At 41.4% G+C, this 26,204-nt stretch overlaps 1 protein-coding gene across 4 annotated transcripts in view; it reads right to left on the reverse strand.

Moving 5' to 3' along the window:
• The window catches only part of APP (amyloid beta precursor protein), a 213,164-nt gene that overhangs the window by 62,794 nt on the left and 124,166 nt on the right, over positions 1 to 26,204 (reverse strand). For 2 of the 4 annotated variants that reach the window (XM_084531056.1, XM_084531055.1), the window contains exons 7-8: positions 24,898 to 25,065; positions 6,389 to 6,522 (exon numbers count right to left, since the gene is read on the reverse strand). In XM_084531056.1, the coding sequence (XP_084387182.1) occupies positions 6,389 to 6,522; positions 24,898 to 25,065 (302 nt within the window). The remainder of the gene's footprint in view (positions 1 to 6,388; positions 6,523 to 24,897; positions 25,066 to 26,204) is intronic. The other 2 variants (XM_084531058.1, XM_084531057.1) reach the window with 1 other exon arrangement.

Consider the following 26,204-nt stretch of genomic DNA (forward strand, 5'->3'; position numbering starts at 1 on the left):
CACTCAATACTGACTCCATGTGTGAGATCTTATTGTCAAGTTTTCAGCTTTCTTTTGACTCAAACCTTGGGAATTTATTTCAAGACAACAATAAAGCACTCATAGTAAAAACAGACCAACTTACTACCAGTAATTATTTTTCAGACAGAAATTCTGGCCTCAATAATGGTCCAAATGAGTGGAGGGAGGTCTGGGTAGGCAAACGTGATTTTGAAAACTTCTATGTGGTTAATTGTTTTGCCTACCTCTGGGCTTCAGCAGCAGCTTGGTTAGACAGCAGTTGTTGTAAGTACAAAGGCCTGAAATCATTTTGGACTAAAGTTTCCGCTTACAGTTCCCAGTAAAAAAGATGAGCTAAGTTAAGATTGTGATTTTTAAGAATTATAATACAGCCTAAAAATACCTCTTCAATTTATGTAATCTTTTAATCAGATAAATACATACCAATGTGTAAATTGTACCTAAGCTCTCAAGAGGTGGGAAACCAAAATTTACAAGGAAACAAGCTTACTAAAAGAGGATGTTCTGTGCTGTGCACTCAGTTTATAGGCTGAACCATCACTGTTACTCAGTGCACAGAAGATTGTACTGCTTCTCCAGCAAAGTAGTACTAAAGAACACGAAATGATAATGCAATTTAGTACACCGTGATGTGTTCTCAAAAAAAAAAACCAACACCCAACTTACTAGTGTTCAGAGTTCTGCTCTGTATTAAGTGCACATTAGGTATTCATCTCTTAATTGTGCACTTAGGCCATATAACTAAGGTGGCCTAGAAAATGTCACTCACAGACACAGGCAGCATCTTTTTAGAGAACTGGAATGTCAATGGTGCCAGGGTATGAGCACTACAGAAGACCCACAAACCGTGGCATTAATTCAAGTGCTAAACTACAATGATACGTGTTAACGCTTGAGCATTGACCTAGATTGGCAAGTTTCTGATTCTCTTCTCCCGCCCCTCCTTTTATGCCTTCAAATCACATCTCTGACATCTGCTTAATACTCTTTATCACTATGAATGAGCAGTCAATGGGTTTTCAGAACAACAGCTCCTTGCAATTTTATCCCCAAACTAATCTTGAAAAATTTAAAGGCAATGACACTCTGCTAATCCATATAATGAAAACAAGTATTGTGGGTAACAGGATAAAGAGACCTTTGACTGGATCAGGTCTCTCTGCCTATTATATTTCTTCAAATCTTTTAAAGCATTGAAGGTGGGATGACAAACTGAAAGGCTGCACAGGTAGCTGGGAGGAATGTAAACTAAGGGATTCAGAGTTCAGCTCAAGTATGAGAGCGAATGGCTTGTGAAGAAAAAAAAGAAGGAAAAAAAAACAAACCAGAGTGACATGGCTGTTTGCAGAAACAATATTAATTGTAGAGACTGCAGAAACTCTGCTTTAGTGTTGTTTTTTGCAGTTGGGAAGATTTCAGTGGTTGAAAGGGGTGGGGGTGGGGTGAGAGCCTGTGTGTGTGCTCTAACTGGAGACGCAGCTGCCCTACAGCTACATATGGGCAGTTCCTACCACCAAGAGAAAAGCTGGGCTCTCACTGAAGGCCAGACCTTTACAGAATTATGAGTGATTAACAGCTGTATGACAGTACTCTGTGGAAAACCAACAAGCAGAAAGGAAACAAATACAATTAATTTTCCAGATATGTATGTGCAGAAAAAGGCCAAACTTGTCCAGTGTGCAGTTATAAACCTATTCTCCTTTACTGAAAGCACAGACCTATCAAAGCCACGCAGATTTATGGCTTTCCAAGGCTTTATGCCAGGAAAACGACAAGTTCTGGTTGAGATTTAAGAAGCAAGCTGTTTCAAAGTCAAACTTCTTCAGAACTCAGGACTTACTGCCTTGCAGACTTCTTTTGAAATTGGGCTGTAGGGGACAGCAAGAAGGAAAAAGGAAGCGGGGAAAAGTGTCATTCATTATTAAGAGCTATGCTAAGTACAAAAATCTCATTACACTGAAACCGGCAGAATTTATTCCCATTTTTTTTTACGCTGGTGCACAGAAGCACATCTGCAAGGAAAGAACTTAGACATTTGGGTTACAGCAATCACACCAGCAGAGGTGTTTGAAGGCCTGCATAGATAGAATGTCAAAATCATCACAATATGATGACTACTTTAGTCAAGGGCTTTTCTTTCACACTTAAGTCTTGACCTTTTTTCTGGTAATAACATCATTAAATCTCTTCAAAGAACCCTGAATGTAACTGAGGGGGGTAACTCCTGCTAAGCTGACAGCTTTAGAGAAGGCAAGAGCCCTCACACGCAGTAACAGAGACACTGTTATCCAGGCAATATGGTACTGTTGGTACTAACAAACCTCTCAAGGATGTTGGAACAAGCAGCATACAATGATCCAAAGTGGTGGTGAACCGCTAGCCAACTCTTGTTACCCACGTCTGCTTACAGATGAACACTATCAGCTACTACGGGTTTGTTGGTGTGACCCTACCTGATGAATATAAGAAAGAAAAGACCTTTGATATCCCCCTGGCACCCCTCCAAATTATGCACTGATGGATGTCACCCTTGGTATGAGAGAGGAGTGATGCTTTATACTATGTCAGAAACTTTTTTCTCCTCTCACAGTTACTAAGGGAGACTTCTTCCTATAATGTTTTGAAATCTATGTACATTGTATTGCATACAGGTTGTGAAGGGGGAAATAGAAAGTAAGCAAACCCTGATTAACTGAAACTGTATTCAATGTATGGAAAATATCTTCTGAGTTGCTTAGAGGACTAATTTTCGTCTCCCAGGAATCTAGACACAGACCACGCATTTTGACGTACACTGTTTGATGACTAATAGGATCAAACACGTTGTTTTAGATGCATTTTGTGTTTCATTTTTTAAACTATGCTCTCATCACAGAAAGAAACTAAATATCTTGAACACAACGCTAGCTCTCACTCTCAAGTTCAAGCTTGTTGAGGACTGCAGTATTTTCAGATATTTGCCTTGGAAATGAACTTCCAAGAAGCATGACTATTCTGGGAGACAAGGTATCATTAAGTTCCTGTCATAAGTACTGTGCACAGTATGATACCCAAAACATTGTCAACAGCCATGGAAAGAATAAATACAAGACATCAGGACATCTCAAGATGTTTTAAGGAAAAAACGTATAAATATACTGCTTTTTTTGAGTAAGGTTCAGCATCTGGTTTCTCCAGGCTATTTAGCAGCAAGTATTTAAGTGAGGGAATTGTACAAAAGTTAACGAACTGGAAAGAGAGAAAGGGGAATTGTACCAAAACAGGAAACAACTAGGGCAGTCTGAGATAAATTAACATATTTTCTTCCTGTTACATAAGAGAACAGCAAACATGTAAAGGTTGCACATGAATGGCTAGCCTGTTTGCATGGGAACACAGTTTTGCTGTTATTTAGAGTAGCATTACTTAGGAAAAGTTAAAAATTGTATGTTAATGTAATGCCCTTTTTACAGCACTGCCTTGGAAAGATTGTAAGACTTGTTCTTCCAGATGCCGTGCAGATGTAAAGGCAGAAAAACCTTCACTCTGAAGTCTGCAGGCATGGACAGAGAAGAGCAGAAGGGATTAAAACTGGATGAGGTAGAGGTGCATCAGGTCATTGTACAAGAAGAGCATAGACAACCCTAAAAAGAGTCTGAGGAGCTGTGAACAATGAACCAACATAACCATGCACAGAAGCAGGGTCTCTTCTCTGCCTGTCTATTTTGATGCAAGGAGAGAAGAAACAAGAGTTGTGATAATTTCATGCTGAACAACAGGAAAACTCAAGAAGAGAATACACAGAAAATCTGCATTTGCCATGATGGCATGCTTCAATTAAAATATTTAATCTCAATTTATTTTTTAAATGCTACAGTTTCCTACTCCGTAGATGATTAAGCTTTATACGTGAGCTAGAAAACATGTTTTTTTTCATAATTATCTGTTACAAAATAAAGTGTGCATTAAATCAGTACTGTTTAAAAACCAGCTCATTTATTAAATATGTGTATTTAGTTAATAACTGATTTATTTCTGATTATGTCATTTATCAAGATTAATGGAAGACTTGATTTTCATAAAAACTGATCATTCGCTAAGACACGATCATTTGCTCTCTTTTAATAAAAGAAAAAAGGACATTTCTGCTCCTTTATTATCCCCATTTTCCAGCCTTGAAAGAACCAGACTTTGAGCTACTAAGCCAAAAATGAATAAATATGTTCAGTGCAGCTGGAGGGCTTAACTAGTGACTCTCACTAGCATGGACACAAAGGGTAAGTTGTTTAATTTATTTGGCATTCTTTTTGATCTAACAAGTAACAACTTCAAATTAATTTTTAGTTAAATACATATTAAGAAAATTCCTGATTTTAAAGACAATATAAAAAGCGATAAATTGCCAAAAAGCAGGCCAATGGTATAGGACCCAGAGTTACCACAGTTCACATGAGAAACAAGACGTGGAATGGTAAACTAACTGCTTTTTTTCTCCCTGCCCATAAGATCTTTTATTTTTAAAACATTTGAAACATTAGGTGGGAGAGGTTAGCTCAGTGCTATACAAGACATTACTCATAGAAGGGAAACCTGATTTTTAAAAACTGAAGTCACCTCTTCTTAAAAGCTCTGCAGGTGTTCTGCATACTTCAAGACATGTACTTTAATGTACTTTAAGCTGTGATTTAATCATCAGCATAGGCATATTAAAGATCAGTTAGATTCTCTTTCTTTCTTTCTTGAGGTACCTATTTTGATTTCTCAGATTTGATTTAGCTTGCTGAACTGCACAGAGTTGTGTTTTTTTGTGGTTTTGTTATTTTTTTGGTAAGAGTGACAAGGCAGCGAGCTGAGAGAGCTGACCTGCCTCACCCCACAGCTGTACGCTCATTAGTGCTGACAGGAAGGATGGCTGGGAACATCCTAATGAGGGCAGAGCACGTGGCAGTGCCAGCGTGATCTTCAGTCAAAGCCTTGAACCACAGCCTTCATTTATTGAGTTCCCCCAAATGAACATGGTAGAGCATGCAGAACATTTACCCAGAAGTTTTTTGAGGCTACAGTTCAGTAGCTTTTCCAGTTAACTTTCTTAGCCTGAAGCACTGTCGCTGTATATGCTCCCTGTATGCTGTTTCTGGGTGCCTATGCATTTGATTAGTTCTTCTGCGCAAACCTTTCAGCTTTGCAGAAAAAAAAAAAAAAAAAACAAACTGCAGTTTTTACAGAAATATTGCCCTTAATTACTCAAGTTTTACACTGCATATTGAATTTCGGAGACAACAAGAGGAGAATTTGAGGACTATTCCAGGAAAAGCTGCCATGTTTACTGTATGTGGTTTCAAGCAATGACTGCCTCATGTAAGATGCCCTGGCCTATTTACTAGAAAGGTGCAAGACGTAGCTATAGTGCTAATAGAGGGGGACTTACACTAAGAGTCTAATCTCAGGTTTACTCAAACATTACAGCGAAAAGCTAAAGGTTAATGTGTCAGTAATACAGCAGGGGAAGAAAGTTACATGGAAATAATAATTATTAAAATATCTACACAGTATATGCAGTGCATCTGAATTATACTACATTAATTTGTGTTCTTCCATCCTAAAAAAATATGCATCACAGGATCTCCTTTAAATCTTTCATATTTTTTCACTGCTGTTATTAGAGCAGAACTGTTGCAATTTTTATTAGCATTTCTGTTATAAACCCTGTTTTTGAAAGAACAGATAGCTCTTCTCTTAGTGTTCAATAAGATTAAAAACATAAAACTACATAAAACTCTCTGGTTTAAGAAAAAAAAGAGTTGGTTCAGTTGGACTGGTTGAGTTCAGAAGCACTGATTTCTCCTCTTTGCCTTGGCTTTAGATGCATTTTATGTTACCTTGAGGCTCAAGAGCATTAGATGAATATATGCAAGCTTATGTTACACCAGGGCATGGCCATGTATGCATACACCTGGAAAATGAAGCTGATTACAAGCAATCTACCTTAGCCTCTGCAAAGGAAGGATGAATAACACTGGTAAAGCTCTTCATGTGATTGTAAGAATAACATCACACACCAAACATTCTTCAACAAAAATGAAAGCAATTTTTAGCAGAGTTTGTTTTTTTTTTTTCTTTTTTTTCCTACCAGCATAAATAGCTGTAGCAACCTAGGGCCACAGCTGTGATCCAAGCACAAACAGATGACCTTGCCAGCTCCAGCTGAATTCTTAGATGGAGTCAGAAAGGCAGTAAATACAGCATTGCAGATGGGCACGGCAACCCGCATAAGCCTTAGGAAACATGAAAATAAAGGTCGTCGAGCATCTTACAACTTGAGAGACAAAGTTCCCTGCAATGTTTAGTGATAAATCTACGATACTATGATAAAGAAATCTCCCCTTACCTGAGACATCCTTTCACGATGCTTGGCTTCAAGTCTCTCCTTGGCTTTCTGGAAATGGGCATGTTCATTTTCATCCCCGGGTGTCTCCAGGTACTTGTCAACAGCATCAGGAGTGCTAGCAGCTGTGGTAGGGACTGAGGTGAAGTTTTGAGAGAGGGAAGGGAGGGAGAAGAAAAGCAGAATTTCTACTTAAGTACAGATAAAATTTAGTTGAACCAGGCAAGAAACATCTGTTCTAATTTTCATCAGAATAAAATCATACACGTAGCCTCAGAGGAGTATATTACATGCAGCAAATACATATAAATATACAAATAAATAAATAAACATATATATATTCTCCCCTTCTCCCTCCCATGTTATAATCCAGAAAAAACTCTTCAGCAAGAGCAGGCAGAGCAGTATTATCCAAACAGGTTAGAAACCACTGCCAAAGGAAAGAATTAGAAGGAAAAAAAAGCTTGGCAATGACTAAAGTACATAGACCAGCAGAAAGCAAACGACATGCTTTGTATATTAGTTTATCTTTTAAAAGCTGAATTGTAACACACAAGTGCCAATGCAAATACATTTTAAAGCACCTCTGGATCCCGTGGCACTTTAATAAAATACCTCAAATCCTTCCCTTAATGACAGTTTGGCCTCACAGATATTTACTTTATTTGTAACAATGTTGACTACTAAAACCCCTCATGGAGGCTGGAAAGCATGCTGTAAAGACCAGCCGTTCCCGTCAGATAACTAGGCTGTACCTATGCACCAGTAGCAGGAAGAGGCACACTTGGTATAATTCAAGGAACAATTTTTTAGCAGTAGCATCCAGCGGCTCTAGATTAAGTAGTGTAACATTTCTGTGCTAGAGACATAAGAGCAATTCAAAAAACTCTTAATTTTGTTCCAGCTACATTATCACTGAAATCTTCATTATCTAATCAGTTTCTTTTCCTTGGTCACTGTTTGTTCAACAGTTGCAAAGTTAATTTTAGAATTTTAACAAACAAATACATAGAGCTGCACAGGATTTCTTTAAAGTCTTATGACTACATGTACAATAGTTTACTTACAGAGGTGGTATGTTTTACGAGGAAGACTGATACAGGTAGAAAAAAAAAACAACCCACAGGCTTCCCTGACTCCCACCCTTCAAACATTTCTCAGGTCTTCAACAGAAGCAAACTTCAGTCTGAAGATTAGGCTGAGCAATAATAACCAATATATATTCGTGACAACTCTCCTCAAAATAAGTTGAAATATAAACACATTTATGTTGGTTGAATTATTTTTTTTAATCATCAATTACAAGTACAAGCTCTCCATGTATTAGTCCCAACGAATGCATCCTCAATTTAAGAAAAGCTTAAAGCAAAATCCAACTTGTTCCTCAGATTTTACATTAGATGTCTAACACCAAATGCAAAACAAAAACAAACAAAAGTATGAACAGAAAGCCTTGGCTACATTTGAGATATGTGCTGTGTAAAAGGCACAGATGGGCTTAGGCTGCTGCTGATGGAAATTGGACGATGGATTTTATATGCTACTCACTGGAACATAGGATAGGCCTTGTTAGTCCCAAAATATCTACAAGCAACCCAAAAAATCCTATGGAGAAATCATAGGCAGTGCAAACTGCCACTCCTTCCACCGCTTTTAGATGTTTTATAAATATTTAGTTGCAAGATTTGCATTTTGTCAACCTTTATATTACTGAAGCATTGCAACAAACAGGAGCAAATGAAGCTCCTGACAAGCCACAAAAGTTGTGAAAATAGAATATAACTCTAAGGCTACTCCTACAGCTTCAGACAGTTTTTTTAATGTGTTATAAAAGCATAAAAATTCTCTTTTGCTTTTAATTCTCAATGTTAATAACTCAATGATACGTGACTGCAATATTCAGCTTTGACAGCTTCAAGTGTCAAAGGATGGGGTGAGGAGGTATGGGCTCCCCACCTCTCATCCTCTGCCACATTCCCTCATGTATCTGTACACACTGTCCATGTGTGTGCAAATCGTAACCTTCTGTAGCGATCGGATGTACTGTTGAGAAAGGGCAGACCTAGGAGCCTACTGTTCATACTAGCACAGAATGTCCAAATGGATTTTATTATGAAAACTTTCAGACAGTAAAAACTTACAGGGCCACTAACGTCCTGCACAAGTGTAAGAGGTTTCTGCTGGGGTGCAGCGCTGCCAGCTGAATGGCTCTGACCATGTAAGCAAATTCCAAACCCAAGACATTCAAAGCTTGGACTGAGTGAAAACATTTCTATAATGCTCAAAATTATTTAAAAATATCTTTCCTTTTCAAGCTCTCAAGCACCAAATTACTCTTTATTTTTCCTGAAGCTGCAGTTAAGCGTTACACATTTTAATTCCATTTACAAAACAAATGTAAAATCCTGCTTCAAACAGGGAGAAATTTAAGAGCTCCAGACCAGATTCCAGGGCCCTGTCTCCCAACACAGGTTAACCAAACATTCCTAGGGACGAGCCAGGCAAGTTTAAGGCAGCACTCTCCTTGTTTGCCCGCTGGAAGCTCAGGAACACCAGAGATGAATGTAAATACCCTTTTGCGATGTTTAACTAACCTTGCTGGATTTGCCTTCCATGACTCTCTTTCTTTCTCCCCAAATCTGGGTGAAATTTAACATTCAAAATGTGGTGTGGCAGCAAGCTCCAGAGTTTCTTAGGGCCATGTGAAGAAAATCCCCTTCAGCCTAAGCTGTCCTCTGGCTGCCTCTGCAGGACACAGTAGGTTTTGGGGTGAGTTCCAGCTCATTCTCCATCTTTCCCTGTCTTTTATAACTCTCCCAGCCCCAAACTTATGTCTGTAAAAATGTGAGTGGAAAGAAGTGAAGATCAAAATAACTGTCCAATGAATTATGCAAATTTAACCTTTAATTTATTGAATGGGGGGGGAAAGGTCACCAGAATTTGCCATGAGATCCGCTAAGCCAAATGTACATTTAAGGTCTGGTTACCAAAAGCTGCTGTCTTGCACACGTGGCCTCTCCAGCCCAGATTTCCTGATGATACACTGGTTTCCCACTGGGACACTTACTGCCTGCTTCTGAACGGGCGACAATGCTGGGTGCTGAGAATGGGAAAGCCTGACTTCAGCACCGGGTGCCAAGGATGCCTGACAATGCAGCCCCCTCACAAAGCTGGTTATAGGATCAGCAAGCGTGTGCCTGGAGCACCACCAGCCTAGCAAACAACCGTGGATCTCCAGGGAAGCTCCTCTGCTTCAGAGCAAGAGCAGGCACTTTGGGAAAGCAAGGCTCGCAAATGGCTGTTTGGAACCGCATCAACACTGGAAAATAAGAATTACAAGTTTCCTAGTGGGAGCCCAGAGAGCACAACCAAATCAAACAAAGACTGACTGCATGTTAAATGCAGCAGAGCTGGATGCCTGGGAGAGCCAGACTGCATCCAGGAATGCTGGAAGGGATGCGGGAGATACACTGACATCCACCTGCAACGGGCTCCCTTGAGCTAACGCTGAGGATGCTAATGCTAACGACGCGCGATAGTGGCTAGGAGGAGAAAGCAATTACTCCTGATCTTCTGCAAAACACAAGAGGGAGATCGCTGGCCAAAGGCTGGATGTGGTTCTCCATTGTGCACTCTGGCACGTCCAGAGCCGGGCACCAAGCACCATGCAGTGCCTCGTGCCCATGTACCACTGCTGGAGTGTTTGTGTGGATCTGTCACACATGTAGGTTATGCCTGCAGAGTCCAACTTACCAACACTGACCACATCTCAAACTGCAGAGATAACATTTAAATGCTTAAAAACCAAAAAAAGATACAATTTTCATTAAAAGGAAGTTCAGCATCATTGTTTAGGAAAATACTAAAAGGTAAGATGAAATGATCATACACAGTTTTGTCTTCTGTTTATATTCTGGAGCAGTTCTCTTATGAGCAAGTTAGCCATCTACGTAATTTGAAATCACAAGTATTTCTCTGACATAAAATATTCAGCTCTTAAAAACACAAAGCCCTGCAAGACTTTGCGCCCTGTATTTATAAAGCCTACAAATGATTATGTGAGAAGTTCCCCATCTGTTTTTTTAAAAGTGTAACTACCTACAGCGTGTTTAAAAGCCTTGCGATTCCAACGTAACAATAACTGGCAGCCCACTGCCCCAAAAGAGACTTACAGAAAAACTGGGCCTCCCTTCTTCTGCAATAAAGGAGAAACATTTTAAAATGTCTTTATGGCTGTTGGCATAAAACCTACCATTTCCTTTCCAGTACGTTTGGGAGTTTTATTTCTATGGATGTGTTGCATGTTTTCTCATAGTAAATTGGGAACATTTGTTCAGACATCAGTTACGTGTAAGGATTCCTTAAAAATCTGCAGCTTGATGTCAGTTTTTGACCACATGGGCTCTTTGAAGGAGGTTTCATTTTCTATGCATTGTCTGTTTTATAATGTAACTAGTTCTAGTGCTGCAAGAAGACTGATCAAAAAGCACGTGTTGACAGCTGTGGAAGAAATGGCTATCAGATAACATTTCCTTCATCCTTGCACTCACTTTACCTGCCAATTCCCAAACAATTATTTTTTTTATTTTTTTTTTTATTACACTTACAAGTACTAACATTCCTGGAGACACAGGCTCAATAACAAAGCCAAATTAGGCTCTACACTATTTGTTCATTAACAATTACTAATATCAGAAGACCAGGAAAAAAAAAAAGGCAACTACATTTTCCCCCAGATTCTGGGTTTTACCGTGATGTATAAAAATAATCCACATCAGCATCTCCGGTGAAAGAAAAACCGATCACTCACCATGCTCATCTAAAGTGGAAGGGTTGGCAGATGCCCCCTTCCTGAGTGACAGTGGCTGCTGCACGAAAGACAGGAAGCCATTTGTAAGGAGAGCATTACCTGACTACACTGTGGGATCCAGTGCATGCACATTCACTGCTTCTGCATTTCGCGTACGTAGCTGCCTCACTAATGAAGGATTAAGATCAAAGCTTTCAGTTGTTGACTAAGATCACAACTAATTATAGTACTTCTGACAGTCACAAGTGCTTACGGAGTATCTTTAGCAGTAAGGGTTGCTGTTGTGAAATGAACAGTTTTACAAGACAGTGTACCAATGCCTTTGTGAATAAGCTACTCCTCTTACAGCAGGGTAGCAACACCCACAAACAGACTACACAACAGCGAAGGAAAATGCTGATTACCTTTTTATTACACAACGGACAAATTACTGAACGATACAGGACAAATGAAGGCTGGGAAAGGGTTACATAAGATATGAGCAGATTATCATTATTGTATATGTAGGGTAAAGGGTGGATCAGGATGAGCTTTGTGAAGTTATGCTTGGTTAATACAATTTAATTACTTGAAGCACATGTCAAACTAGTATGCTTTTTGGTACCGAGATCAATACTGGGGCATGGACCAATAAGTGTATTTCTATACTATACATAAATTATAACTTACTGAATTATAAATATGGACAATTATTGCCCTTCTTAGCACTTTAAGCTGGAGGACCAGCAGGTACAGTTACACTTTCCCACTTTTAATTACTTCATACATTATTTCACCAAGATCACTTCCTGAATCCTGTCTAAAATTAAAGCAAGAAAAAAAGGCAAGGGCAGAGTTCCTCCTACAAAGAAGAGAGGAATGAAATGTGAGAATGAAAACCAGACATGCCCCCAGCTTTACTATTTTACCTATGAGTGGCAGGTTGTTGTTGATGCTTGTTTCTTATCGTGATTTTTGGGAGAGAAATAAACAGCAGTGCTGTGCTTCAAGTGTTTGCATCACCTCATTGCGTTGACTGGTGGGAGGCAGAACCTGCAGCACTGGCACTTGGCTATCACCGGCCTCTAAGATAACTCTTTCTTCCAAAAACCCTTTCCCATGTTTTTATCTCCACCTTTTCCATTTCAGGCACTTTCTGGCAAGTCCCAAATCTACAATTTAGCTTTTCACTTTTAAGCTATGAGACAGCCTCTTAACTCCAGAAATTCCTGCAATCACATCTGTAATGCTACCAGGCGCCTCAACAACCTACTTATCATGAATTGTAAGAGACATGACCATAACCCAAGGTCTGAGAGGGAGCATTCTGAAGCTTGGGTAAGAGCTTCTGGATGCTTACACAAACCTTTTCAATATCCTCCATCACCAATCTTCACAATTGCTCGATACTTTGAGGTTAAGTTCTGAGAGCCAGATCTTTCGCCTTGCGACTCATCAGCACGTCTCCCTGCTTGGAAGCTAATTGCAGAGTGAACTGTGCTGATTATGTTCAGGGCATGTAATTCCTGTCCTTCAGGTCACCCAACTCCAGCTGCCCACTTTTTTATTTTCAGCAGAGATGTTCCATAATACAAACTCCCATTAAGATTTTCATTGACATTAAGGCCCATCCTTTTCAACTACATATTCATCACTCAGCCTGATCACAACTACTCCGCTAGGTTTTATTTATCTCGTACATTGCTTTCTTGTTGTGTTTTGAGGATTATCTTTAAGATACCTCAGAAGTCTTTGGATGTAAAGCATTCTTCATAAAAACTAAGGAGTTTTGACTACAATAGTGGGAAATCAGAAGATATAAAACAAGCTAACAGACTAGAGAAAAAGAAATGTATTCTGCTGTCAGAAAAAAAATATATGCATCTTGGTACTGAATTAAAAAAGCGCTCTGTAATAGTAATAGTTGTATGCCCAGGGTTCACATTTTGAACATTATAAAGGACCAGCAGGTCTCAAACTTTACTTCTGCTTCCTTTTCAAGATGCATTTTCCAAAAGTTTGTTAAATTAGATGAATGTTCCTAAAGTGGATTAGAATTCATGTTGTTTAAAAATGTCTACTAATTAAATTAAAAGAGATTCCAGGCAGACGTGACATGAAGAGAGTTAACATATGAAAGAGAAGCCAATCCCACCCAATGTTCCAGAGGGATGCTCCTTCCTTTCTTAATAGTTGGGTCTTCTCATTGTCCTTACTGCCCATCAAGGCTAAGCTACTTTCTCATCAAAGACTGAGTATCATTTCTGTAATAATTCATAACTTGCATTACTACTCAAAGAACAAATACAAGTCAATGTAACAAACTTGGCCTGAAAATGCAATTAACTGTCTCAGGGTGGAAAAATCACATCATGTTTAAAAGTTATACTCCCTTTTGAACTTTACTTTGCAAAGACTGCTTGTATCTCTCATTGATGTGTTACAATTTTATTTAAATAATGATGGTATCCAAACAACAGGCAGCTTGAAAGACAGTTTAATGAAGTCCTTCATGGAGACTTCTCATAGAGAAAAAAAATATCATAGTCATATTGTGTCTTATCTATTATTTTAACTATGGTTGATACTTGCCACTAGGGAATTTAAACTAGGTTTAAATTAAACTTTCTCATATTAGAGTCCTTCTGCATCAGAACTTTGAGACACATTTCCTATCCATGTACAGATATAACTTGGCATTCATCCTTTCATTGCATCTCCATGACTGCAACTTCCTTTTCACCAGCCCTGACAAATGCAATTTTGTGTTGCTCATATCTATTCAACGCTCATCTCAGCCATTAATTGCTCAGATCACTTCCCTGCTTTGTGTTCTTTGATTCATTTCTTTTCTTCCATCTTGTGCAAAATAATGAGCTTGTGTCAACTTTCAATGTATCTTCAGGTCTATTCTTTCTTTCTTCCCTTCATATTGCCCGTGATTACCCTCACTCAACAGTGAAGTCTGATTCTCACTCCCTGAGAGCCAAGAACTCCAGCTTCCAACAGCTAGTCAAATCCCATTAGGCAGTGGCTGAATTTTGAAATGAGGACCCGTCCTCTTTTGCTACCTCTTGTGCCTGGGAGAAGGTCCCCAGAGCAAACAGTCTCTTGACAGCCTCTCAAACATCTTTGCAACACACTGCTTCAAGGTCACTCTCTTCTGATTTGTCACCATAAATCTGAGCACTTATCAGGAAAAAAAGCATGCAATTATTCATGTTACATCAAATCAGAATGCTGTGAATAAATACAACAAAAGAGTATTCTCCTGAACATGCCTTCTGCCGTGGTTGTAACCAAGAGATAGCAAGTTTTGTACATGGAGTACAAAAGAACACACAAACAAACAAAAAAACTGTTTAGATACATTTACAATATTTTTCTTTTGAACCCTAAACTTTATCCCATTGCTCTTTTAAAAAGGCGCAGCTCAACACTGGCTCCACAGATGGTTCAAGGCTGAAATATAATTATGAATTTGTATAGAAGAAGAAACTGGTAACAGGAATTAATCATTTCCATTCCCTGAAGGTGGTAGTCAGAATTTACAATTTAAATAGATATTGGAATTCATCCATTTATAGCTCCTAGGCACTAAATGACAAATGTCAGGCACTCACAATAAACTGCAAAAAATATGTTTTTCTTAAGATTTCATCTACACTATTTGGAATTGGCCTCATCTTCATCAAGATGCACGATTCAGTACAGTTTTCATGCCAGAGAAAATAAAGCACAGCAGATACAGGCAACTCATGCTGGAGATGGTGGGACAGGGACACATTTATGCGAAGTCTTGAGAAGTAATGCCCTCTTTACTGCTAATTTGGGAAGCAGTAAGACAATTGAATACAAAGAGACTTTATGATAAAGCAACAGGTTGTCATAGTGTGACTGGCATACTGTAATTGCAATCATTTCTTTTTGTTGGTTTTGTTTTTTTTAGTCATTCACATAAAAAACTTCATACTCATGTGAAATGCTCTCTTGCAATCGCACTACTTAAGAGGTATGGATTTTTAGAATTTGAAATGTTAGCTCTACACTTCTGTATTTTAAGTTATATCTCCAGTAGTGCTGTGACAAATCAGTATTGCAGCTAGTTGCTGTGATGAATATTTTCCAGCACTAAGTGCATTGTCGGAAAGACACATTCCTGGCATGAAGCAAGTTGCAAGCTTTACTGCTTTTATAGGCCTAGGCCTGCCAGCTTCCCCATAAACCTCAAGAACAGTGAAAGGGCAGTATCATCTAGTTCAGATGAACGTGCTTTACATGTGGCCTGCTTTCTGTCTTAAGCCCCATACCTGACCTCAAAGGTTGAGTGATCTCTGAAGTTGTACAGATAAAACAAGCAATCACCCAGTAAATAAGACAGAGGATTAAAACATCCTTCCTAACAATTGGGTATATTTTACCACTCTGCTTACTTGAATGCCCTGCAGCACTCTAATGCCTTATCACTTATGACATGCTCTGGAAGTTGGCATGCAAGTTTAGCTGCCAAAGCTTTTTATTTCCTGTTAATTAGAAAGATGTCAAGATCCCGAACAAGTAGCAAATGGATAAAGGAAATTACCGACAACAGGAAATGATTGGAATATCATCTTATATGTCTCTGCTGTTGAAGGGTGCAAACTGTTATACACACTACCTAAGAAGAGAAATTAAACTGGATGATGCAAAGTGCTAGAGGTCACGTATTCTTCCCTCACTTAAGAGCATGAACTGTAAAAGCATTAAGGTTGGTCTCATTAATTACCAGGGACAGACTGGTACCAGTCAGAAGTCAAGGTGAAGTTAGCCTACATGTATATGAAGAACAGTAAGAATGGATCCTTCATATTGGTCTTAATCTTGTGCATAATTATTTTTATATCTAGTGTGACATTTTATGTATATTATTAAATTGTAGCTTTTAGTTTCTCTTCATACTTTCCACTTGAAATTGAAATAAAGTATTTGCCACTTACCAACCACCAAAAGATTTAGCAAGGTTGTAAGCTTCCAGCATTTAGTCTAGAAAAGAAATCCTGTTTTACCTAAATTCACTCCACAAAATCTGTGATCATGCTGTAAGATAACAAAAATAAGAGCACTGGTTGACATTTGAACTTACTATTACCTTTCACAGGGAAGGTGGAAGAGGTTACTAACACTGGATCCTATCGACTCCCTCTGTTGTTAGACGTGGGAATTCAGTGCAATAATAAAACACACCCTGTTTTATCAAAGGTCATTTCAATGATATGTCAAACTTTTCAAAAACTGACTGTGCCACCAGAGTACAGTTTCCTTCAGCTTTAGATGCAGAAAAAATGCAAATATTGCAGCAAGAGTTCCATTGCATTCTTAATTTACCATATCACTGCTACAGGATCTGGAAGAGAGCAGTGTTGTACACAACAGCTGTTAAACTAAGCACATTTAAGAGCTCTGAAGCTCCGTGCACATCCAAGTTAAGACTGGAACATTAACATCATATCAAAATAGTTTCTAAAAGATTTACATTTTCCGTAGCTTTAAGGTTGTTTAACTAACAACAATCAAGAGGACAAGCAAAAAAAATCTTACAGTAGATTACTTTTTATTATGACAATAAGACAATTAATACCTTCAGTAATAGCACTTTATCATCTGCTTATTCTTGTCAATACATACCCTTTTTGTGGTCATTAAATCTCAATTAACCATCTGATAGATGCTAATGAATTCAAAGAAGTCATTATGGCCAGTCACACAGAAGAAGCTTGACTCCTTAAATTGAATAGAAACTGTAGACAGTATCGAACATCCTTATTAAAAATCAATAGAGAGAGAGCATGTGGTCTGGCAGGCTAAACGAACTGGTAACAAGATGTTTAAAGCCTTCTACTTCTAGGGCAATTATACATCAATTCCAGTGTTGCTGCATGATGAATTGGAAAATTTGACAGCAGTAGCTCCTACCCAACAGACAAGTTATTTTTGTCAGACCTCAGAGCATCAGTCAAATTCATTGATAGCAAAGAGAGTCTAAGGCTTTGTACAACCTGACAGAACCACCTTTTCAGATCAAGGCTATCAGACTTCAGCAAGGAAGCAGAATAAAACATGATATTTTTTTTTTCCTGTAGACTGTGTTCAGGATATTAGTATTCAGTATCCGTATTTTCAGTATTCATAGTATATTGGTATTCTTGACAATGGAAACTTCTCGGATTTGGGTTCACTCCAATTTCAGCACATTACAAGAAATATAAACTTGTATTCTACCCTTTCATCCTTTGGCCACTATCAAGAGAAACACAATCATTGCCTGCTATTTCCTATTACTCTCTGTACACTCTAACTCATTTATCCTGCAAAACTATGCCCTGACCAAGGGAAGGCAAGTTTTTAGGTTCCATCTTGTATCCTGCCTAAGAGAAGCTCACTGGATTTTTACAGAACACTGCAGAGCAACAATGGAGAGAAAAGAGGTAAATGTCAGGGCAAATAAATAATCATGAATGCAAATAGTTGGGGGAGGGAGGAGCATAAAGACCAAATAAAAATATTAAATTAAGGGTGACAAAGAGAAGAAAAAAGGCCAGGAAAGAAGAGGGGTGGCCTAGATACTGAGACTGAAAGTCTTCTGAACTGCTTTTACCTTTTCTTCAATGAGATTGCAGGTCCAAGACTTCCTATAATCAGTTAACTCAATCCATCATTTTCAGCAACATTGGACTAGTTTCAAAGACAAAATCTAACTTAAGTGCTGAACCGTATCATATTCATGACTTCTAATAATTTTAATTGCTATTTCTATTCAGCAAAATGATGAAGGATTATGAGAAACAGCAGGGTGATACTGAGACAGCAGATGAAACCAAAGTATTTTAAGAACAGAAGTAAGAGGTGCATAGATCAAATGAAAATACATCAACAAGAAGATAGCTAAGGTAGCTTGGAAAGCATACGCTCTAGACTCAGAAGCTGCTTGAGAAACTACTGAAGAAAATGAAGAAAACAGACCAAAAATAGGATTCCCAAAGTAAACCAAGACACAAATGAAAAGAAAACAAATGCTAATGTGGTATCGTTTTATTGAATTGAACGTAAGAAAAAATGCACTTCCATGACAGAGAAAAGAGGAATATTCTGGGCTCATATGAATGATAAGCCGATCGCCTCGGATGCCAAGGCGATTGGCTCCAGGGCAGACGTGTTCTGCAGCGGAGCAGGGATTGGACAGGCAGGGCTGATTTTTCCAGCACCGAGCCCACTCAAGGGAGCCGCCAGGACCCGGCAGCCCTCGCGAGGGAGGCGAACGAGGCAAGAACGAGGCGTAGCGGGGCCAGCAGCGCCCCCTCCCCGGCCGTTCATAACCTGCCCCTAGGGAGTGCGGCCACCAGGACGGGCACACAGCGCGTGGCGCCTCAGCAGGGAGAGGCGCGGCAGTTGACGCGGGCAGGGCAGAGCGTTCCCCCCGCCCATACCAACACCTCCTCTAAGGGCGGCCTGCCGCTAGCTAGGCTGCAATGGTGTACACCAGGCACAGTGCGCTCTCCTGGAAGTCTGTACACACCCAGACCAACTGCCCGATCAACACTGTGGCAGTTCAGGTCTCCGGGTGCAGGGAGTGCCTGAGCCTGTTGCTACCACCTGCGGGGGGCAGAGACTGTGTGCGTGAGGTGTGAGCAGGTGGACGACCTGGTCCGCCTGGTGGCAGAACTCAAGGAGGAGGTGGAGAGGTTGAGGGATATCAGGGAGTGTGAGCGCGAGATAGACTTGTGGAGTAGTCCATCAAACGGGACTTTAGGGGACTGGGACGGTTAGTGGATGGAGCGGGAGTGCAGGTGGTGTTTTTGTCCATCCCTACGGTGGCAGGGAGGGGTACAGAGAGGACACGGAAAGCCCACCTGATAAACACGTGGCTCAGAGGCTGGTGCCAACATAGAAATTTTGTGTTTTTTTTTGACCATGGGGCGCATTACTTGGCACCCGGCCTGATGGTCGCAGACGGGTCCCTATCTCTAAGGGGAAAATGGATCCTAGGCCAGGAGCTGGCAGGGCTCATTGGCAGGGCTTTAAACCAGGTAAGAAGGGGGACGGGGCTGAAACAAGGCTTGTTAGAGCTGTGCCTGGGGGAACAATGGCAAGGCTGGGAGAGAAGGCAATGGCCCAACTGAAGTGCATCTACACTAATGCACGCAGCATGGGCAACAAACAGAAGGAGCTGGAAGCCATCGTGCGGCAGGCAGGATATGACTTGGTTGCCATCATGGAAACGTGGTGGGACCACTCTCATGACTGGAGTGCTGCAATGTCTGGCTATAGGCTCTTGAGAAGGGACAGGCAGAACAGAAGGGGTGGTGGTGTGGCTCTCTATATCAGAGAGTCTTTCAGTGCTGTAGAACTCGAGGCTGGGAATGATAAGGTTGAGTCCCTTTGGGTTAGGATCAGCGGGAAGGCCAACAAGGGAAGCATCCTGGTGGGGGTCTGTTATAGACCGCCAAACCAGGATGAGGAGGCTGATGAGGAGTTCTACAGGCAGCTGACAAAAATTGCGAAATCATCAGCGCTTGTTCCTGTGGGGAACTTCAACTTCCCTGACATATCCTGGAAGCACAACACAGCTCAGAGAAAGCAGTCTAGGAGGTTTCTGGAGAGCGTGGAAGATGGCTTCCTGACGCAGCTGGTTAGTGAGTCTAACAGGGGAGGTGACCCACTAGACCTTCTCTTTGCAAACAGAGAAGGACTGGTGGGAGATGTGGTGGTTGGAAACTGTCTTGGGCAGAGTGACCATGAAATGGTAGAGTTCTCCATTCTTGGAGAAGCCAGAAAGGGGACCAGTAAAACCACTGTATTGGACTTCTGGAGGGCTGACTTTGATCTGGTCAGGACGCTGATTGGTAGAGTCCCTTGGGAGGCGGTTCTGAAGGGCAGAGGAGTCCAGGAAGGCTGGGCGCTCTTCAGGAGGAAAATCTTAATAGCGGAGGAACGGTCTGTCCCCACGTGCCCAAAGATGAGCTGGTGGGGAAGAAGACCAGCCTGGCTGAACAGAGAATTGTGGCTCAAGCATAGCAGGAAAAAGAGGGTTTGCAATCTTTGGAAAAGAGGGCAGGCCACTTGGGAGGACTATAAGGATGTTGCGAGGCAGTGCAGGGACAAAATTAGAGAGGCCAAAGCTCATCTGGAGCTTGATCTGGCTACTGTTGTCAAAGACAACAAAAAATGTTTTTACAGATACATCAACGCAAAATGGAGGACTAAGAAGAATCTCCAGCCTTTACTGGATGTGGGGGGGGAACTTAGTTACAAAAGATGAGGAAAAGGCAGAGGTGCTTAATGCCTTCTCTGCCTCAGTCTTTAGTGGCAAAACCAGTTGCTCTCTGGATACTCAGTACCCTGAACTGCTGGAAGGGGATGGGGAGCAGGATGTGGCCCTCACTATCCATGAAGAAATGGTTGGCAACCTGCTACGGCACTTGGATGTATGCAAGTGGATGGGGCCAGATGGGATCCACCCTAGGATACTGAGAGAACTGGCAGAGGAGCTGGCCAAGCTGCTTACCATCATTTATCAGCAGTCCTGGCTATCGGGGGAGGTCCCAGTTGACTGGCGGCTAGCAAATGTGACGCCCATCTACAAGAAGGGCCGGAGGGTAGACCCAGGAAACTACAGTCCTGTCAGTTTGACCTCAGCACCAGGGAAACTCATGGAGCAGATTATCTTGAGTGTCATCATGTGGCACTTACAGGGCAACCAGGTGATCAGGCCCAGTCAGCATGGGTTTATGAAAGGCAGATCCTGCTTCACAAACCTGATCTCCTTCTATGACCAAGTGACGCGCTGGGTGGATGAGGGAAAGGCTGTGGATGTGGTCTACCTTGACTTCAGCAAGGCTTTTGACACCGTTTCCCACAGCATTCTCCTCAAGAAACTGTCTGCTCATGGCTTGGACTGGCGTACAGTTCGTTGGGTTAGAAACTGGCTGGGTAGCTGGGCCCAAAGAGTCGTGGTGAATGGAGTCAAATCCAGTTGGAGGCCGGTCACTAGTGGCATTTCCCAGGGCTCGGTACTGGGGCCGGTCCTCTTTACTATCTTTATCGATGATCTGGATGAGGGCATCGAGTGCACCCTCAGTACGTTCGCAGATGACACCAAGCTAGGTGCGTGTCGATCTGCTCGAGGGTAGGAAGGCTCTGCAGGAGGATCTGGATAGGCTGCACCGATGGGCTGAGGTCAACTGCATGAAGTTCAACAAGGCCAAGTGCAATAACCCCAAGCAGAGCTACAGGCTGGGAGACAAGGGGTTGGAGAGCTGCCAGGCAGAGAAGGACCTGGGTGTATTGGTTGATAGTCGGCTAAATATGAGCCAGCAGTGTGCTCAGGTGGCCAAGAAGGCCAACAGCATCCTGGCTTGCATAAGAAGCAGTGTGACCAGCAGGGCTAGGGAGGTGATTGTCCCCCTATACTCGGCTCTGGTGAGGCCGCACCTCGAGTACTGTGTTCAGTTTTGGGCCCCTCACTACAAGAAGGACATGGAGGTGCTCGAAAGAGTCCAGGGAAGGGCAACGAAGCTGGTGAGGGGTCTGGAGAAGAAGTCCTACAAGGAGAGGCTGAGGGAGCTGGGTTTGTTCAGCCTGGAGAAAAGGAGGCTCAGGGGCAACCTTATCGCTCTCTACAGGTACCTTAAAGGAGGCTGTAGCGAGGTGGGGGTTGGTCTGTTCTCCCACGTGCCTGGTGACAGGACGAGGCGGAACGGGCTACAGTTGCGCCAGGGGAGTTTTAGGTTGGATGTTAGGAAGAACTTCTCTACTGAGAGGGTCGTGAGGCATTGGAATGGGCTGCCCAGGGAAGTGGTGGAGTCACCATCCCTGGAGGTCTTTAAAAGACGTTTAGATGTTGAACTTAGCGATATGGTTTAGTGGAAGACTTGTTAGTGTTAGGTCAGAGGACTCGATGATTTGAGGTCTCTTCCAATCTAGACAATTCTGTGATTCTGTGAATATCCTAATGGACATGCCATAAGACTAATTTAGAAGTTGTTTCTTTTTTCATTTCCGATGTCACATGCCGTGGAAGAATTGCCAGTCTTAGAAGAGAAGATCATTTATCCTCTCAAACAGCATGGGCACAGACTGTACAACTTATGCTGCCAAGAAACAAGTTTGAAAAAGGAAGACAATCTAATTTCCAAGTTTGATTCAATCTATAATATTCTTTTTAAGATCATGGACAAGGTCATCCCTTGTAGCAGAATGATTTTCTGTAAAAAGATTACAAGGTTCTTAGGACTTGCATTTGAGCAGTCTCATTTTCATCCTAGAGCAGACTCTGCAGTTTACTGGTAAAAGCAGTAAGTGCTGTAATTTTACCCACAACTTGTATACGACAAGCAACGTCACTGCATTATCAGTGCAACAAATTATAGTCATCATTTCAGGTTTAACTATGGGAGAATAACTCTCTGTTTCGTGATGTGACTGTTCTTTAGTCAGCAACACCTTTCCCTGTATGTAATAACTTCACAGTGCTATGAATGCCAGAAGTGAAACTATGATTTGAAGTGCTGGGTGAGCAACTGCAGCTCTGTATGCAAGATGCGCTATATTAGGAGACCTCTGAGTCAGCACAGAGTCCCACTACAGGATTTGGACAAAGAAATGCATCCATATGGCTCAGCTTGAAGGGCAGGAGCCAAAACAAATCTGTAAAAACTGAAAGTTTTAACAAAATCGCAATCTTGAATGAGTCAGGATCTACTTAAAGTCCTTATTTATGCTATTGTCCAGCCTCCACAAAAGTGTTCTTAAATTTTTAGTAATGCTGACAAAGGTGGTAATAATTCTTAACTCCCATCGGGTATATGAAAATACATACTTTTGCCAACCAGAACAGAAGTGTACGCACCTTTTAGAAGTTCTTCTATTTACCATAAAAGTAAAGTGCACAGCACAAAAGACTAATAGCTGTTTTTTTTCAATCCTACCTTGTTGGCAAGGCAATTTGTCCACTGGGCAAAGGAACAGGTACTGTCGCAGGAGCAAGATACAGTATAAGAGGTTGGTGCCTTTCACTTGCCTCTTAGGGACCAAGCCAAGACTCATGAATTTTCCAGAGCGAAATGTGAATGTAAATCTAGTTCACTCCCAGTTCACTTGCTAACTGGGAATACTTCCACATGTAAAGTAACAGAAGTTTCAGTTTATCAGTTATTTTCCATTGTTAGTTTTGATGGCTATCGTATTGTCTTTGATCCAATCACCATTTAAGCATGAAACTCGCCTTTGATCCTATTAAGCAAGATACTCACCTACAGATGACTAAAAAAGCACCTGTCCTTTACAAATTCTGCTGGTCATAAGAATAAAGAATAAATACAGCCCCATCTCAGCTACCTAAAACTAAATGTGCCAGAGGTCAAGTGGCTTTTCCAGAGTTATTGTTCAACACCTTTCTCACTGCAGAATTTTTTCATGCCCCTAATCTGCTCGACCAGTTATCTTCAGTTGACTTTTCTTTCCTTTTTCCATGTGTACAGATCGACTGCCCATTAGTATCACATACCTGCTATTTAATTACAGAAACATTCCTTCATTAAGATTTTCTTCTTTCCACTTCTGCCCTAAATTCACTTTTGTTACAAAGTCCTACTTTTTCTTGCCTGTTACAGAGTTCACAATCAGAAAGACAAACCATGTTATTCAGCTCTAAAAATGCCTTACTTAGGACAGGAACTTAGCAGTTCAAAATGTAGTTCTTTTAGCAAATACATTATAGATCTAATTCCAACATGCAGCATATTTCTTCTAGGAGCTACATATGTAGCTTATTTCTTCTCTCCTTGCTACATCTGGTGTTGCAGAAGCTGATCACTCCTGCCCATTCATCTAGTCTTCCTCCTCATCCCTCCATGGAGCTCTGAGCAGCTCTACAAGAAGCGAAGATGAAACATGTCCGGAGGGCTGGAGTAGTAATCCTGCCTTCACGAGTGCTCTCCAAAATGAAATGCAGCTGCTGAATCCAGTGCCTGATGGACCAGCTGCAGTATTCTGCTATGGGCAAAACCAACTTTCTCAAACCAAAACCACAGCACAAATGCACTTTCTTTATGGAAAGTAATCATTAAAAAATGTGGTGTGTTAAACAAAGCAAGTGGGACATTATTTACATTTGTGCACATCATGGCTGTCAGGAAACCTAAATATCAAATGGTAACTCACCTTTTTCCTTGCAAAAACACATACGTATTCAATCAAAATTAAAAAAAAAAAAAAAGGAATCATGTCTTTCAAGGCTGGAAATAAATTGTCTGATATTCTGATGAGCTTATACTGCTTTGATGAAAAAGAAATACATGAAAATACAATGTACAAACTAAGTGCTATTTTTAAACTTACCTGAGACTTCCCTAAAATTCTTTTTTTTTTCCAGTAGAAACATTGCACATGCAGAAACAGGGACTCACAAGGTGTTAGTGAGCTTTGACAGAAGATGAAGACAAAGTGAGCACAAAGGCCTGGTCTACAGAAATGTTAGGCTTCTGCCAGCCATCTACAAGATTGTCTAGAGGGCAGAGAAGGTGCCCGCTACCATGCTGGGTTAGCAAGAGGCTATCGAGGACCTAGAGGTGAGTGAGGTGCTGGACAGACCGCGGGCGGCAGGAGCAGGGTTAGTGTGAGCCCAGGCCCGCTGCCAAGCGCCGGGGCCGGTCAGAGAGAGGCGGCGAGAGGCCGGCGGTGCACTTACGGACGCTGCCGCAGACTGCCATGCAGTACTCCTCCGAGTCAAAGTTGTTCCTGTTGCCGCCGCAGCCGCCGTAAAAGAAGGGCGCGCACTTTCCTTCGGCCACGTCAAAGTACCAGCGGGAGATCATCGCGCGGCAGGGACCCGTCTCGGCTTGTTCAGAGCACACCTCTAGTCAGAGGAGACCCGGAGGAACCACATTTAGCATGAAAACGGCCTTGCCTGGGTTTCCACCTACCCAGTGTGCTGAGGAACACCTCAAGAGGAAACCCAAATTACTGTCCACTTCAATGCTTCCCCCCGAAAACCACCCCAGAGATGGTGCAGGCACATTTTGAAGCGGTTCAGACTCTTGCCGCTAAGCCACAGGCCTGAAGGTAAACATCTGAAGGGATGAGGTGCCAGCTTCTTTCCTGTTGGCCTGTAGCTATGCAACCCCCCCAGACTGATTTTCCTAGCTTATGTAAAAGAAAACAAACAAACAAAACATGTACCAGCTATACAGGAGAACAAATTCTCTTCAGGCACCTAATTATTATATACAACCACTGACAAAGAAACTCCCTCTTGCACCCGGCTCGGTACAGGGGTTGTGATTCATAGTTCAAGGGCTCACATATATAAAATTAGTGCCACAGCTTTACTCCATCCATGGGAAGAAATCTCATCCCCAGTGAATGTACTGAGGGGAAAAAAAAAAATTAAAACAGCTTGCATTTGTTTTTATTGTGAGCTGCCACAGTCTTTGCCTATAACCTGAAACACACAAAAACCTGAGGGAAAAAACAAAAACAAAGCATGCAAATTACAGAAGATAAAGGAAATTCTGCCCACAATTTGGAATCCAGCCAATTACACAAGTAAACATACAGCCCTTTACCAATAATGTTCCAAACAGGAAAAAAAAAAAAAAAGGAAAAAAAAAGTTCTATCTTCCAACATGCATATACATCATTTCAAAACCACATAGTATCAATCATCAATATGCCCCTCTTTTGCTTTCATCCCCCACACTACACCAGCAGACAAACTGGCACGCTCACTAGAGGCGTCTAAATCCTCTGCATGAATGTGAATTTTGTGAAAGGCAGTTCCCCAAGGGTTGAATGGTGGGGAGAATCATCAGTGCACTGGCACTGGAAATGCCGTGTGCACTCGTCACCTCTAAGATGCTGGCTACACAGAATCCCTCCTGGCAGAGTGTCCTGACAAGTGATCGGCTCTGCGCTCTCCCTGGGAACACCGCTGCTTACTGCATAGATTTGAGATTCATTTGTCATCAGTAGTTGATGCCTGTCTGCACTTAAATA

This window comes from Aythya ferina, assembly GCF_964211825.1.
Source record: "Aythya ferina genome assembly, chromosome: 1".
In the NCBI taxonomy this organism is placed as follows: domain Eukaryota; kingdom Metazoa; phylum Chordata; class Aves; order Anseriformes; family Anatidae; genus Aythya; species Aythya ferina.